Raw genomic sequence first — 1,301 nt, forward strand, 5'->3', positions numbered from 1 at the left:
GGGGATGCAGGGGGGATAGGGGAGACTGGAGGGGAGGAAAGTGCGATGCAGGGGGGGATACAGGACACTTTGGGGGGCTGCAGGAGGCAATGCAGGCAGGGATGCATCTGTCCAGCCGTGGAAGAGTTAACGCTCCCCACAGTTCCTTGCTGGGTTTTCCTTCCAGCTGCTTCGGATCAGGAAGGTTTGTACGGCGGGGAAATTCCTGCGCGCAGCTGCGGCCTGTCCAGGCCACAATCCCCCGCCCGCATCTCGCGGGACGCGCCTCCCTCCCGCCGTCTGCCGGGAAATGCCTCCGGCCCCCCTCTGCCGAAAAACACAACACAAAGCACCTTTCTTTCGGGGGCCGCTTACATCCAGTGCCGTAAACGGATGGGACAGGGGAGACAAACCCCTGTGTCGCAGCAAGGTTTAACCCAGGGAGGGGGAACCCCCCCCCAAAAAAAGCTCCGTATTTGCCTCCCCCCAGCCCTCGTTACAATATGGGGTTGGTTTCTCGCACTCCGGCAATTCAGGGTTGGTGCCGGTGCCCCCGGGGACAGGGAAGGCACCCCCCAGCACAGGGACCACCCCGGGGCTGAGCCCCGCGGGCGATTGTGCCTTGTGCTGTGCTGCGCCGGGCATCGCCGTGTCCCAAAAAGTCTGTTTTTGGGGTAGGGAAATGTGGCATCGGTGCAGGCGGGTGGGGAATTGTGGGGGGGGCAGGTGGGGGCTCGTGGCTCCCTGGCAAGACAGCGCCGAGCAGGGGTTGGGATTTGCACCATTTGGGGCAGGGATTTGGGGTTTGGGATTTGGGGATTTGCATCATTTGGGGCGGAGGTTGGGGGTTTTGCACCATTTGGGGTGGAGATTTGGGATTTTGGATTTGGGGCTTTGCATCATTTGGGGCTTTGCACCATTTACGGGGTCCGTAGGGGCTTATAGGGCTGAAAACAGCCCTGCGTGCCCCCAAAACCCCTTTGCCACCAGCCCATGGTGTCCTCCATGGGTTGGGGTGTCCCCAGCCAAGCGTGCAGCCGGGGCTGGGGGGCATGTTTTGGGGTCAGGGGGTGTTTTGGGGCCGGGGGGTGTTTCAGGGCTGGCGGAGGGCATCAGCCCGGCTCTCCTGCAGTACCTGCAGATGAAGTGGCCGCTGCTGGCCGTCCCCGCCGGCGCCACCCTGAAGGACAGCCGCTCACCCTCACCCGCGCACTTGGTAAGAGCAGCCGAATCCCACGGGGGTGATGGGTTTCCCAGGGGAAAACCCTGCTCCATCCCCTCGTGATGCCATGATGCCCATGACGGCGGGGGGTGGGGTGAGG

The 1,301-nt window shown here is 63.1% G+C and overlaps 1 protein-coding gene across 1 annotated transcript in view; it reads left to right on the forward strand.

Moving 5' to 3' along the window:
• Nucleotides 1-1,301, forward strand: part of TCF7L1 (transcription factor 7 like 1) — a 14,091-nt gene that overhangs the window by 815 nt on the left and 11,975 nt on the right. The window contains exon 2 of the mRNA XM_009285638.2: nucleotides 1,077-1,195. Coding sequence (XP_009283913.1) covers nucleotides 1,077-1,195 — 119 coding nt within the window. The remainder of the gene's footprint in view (nucleotides 1-1,076; nucleotides 1,196-1,301) is intronic.

This window comes from Aptenodytes forsteri, unplaced genomic scaffold (assembly GCF_000699145.1).
Source record: "Aptenodytes forsteri isolate BGI_AS27 unplaced genomic scaffold, ASM69914v1 Scaffold476, whole genome shotgun sequence".
Taxonomy (NCBI): domain Eukaryota; kingdom Metazoa; phylum Chordata; class Aves; order Sphenisciformes; family Spheniscidae; genus Aptenodytes; species Aptenodytes forsteri.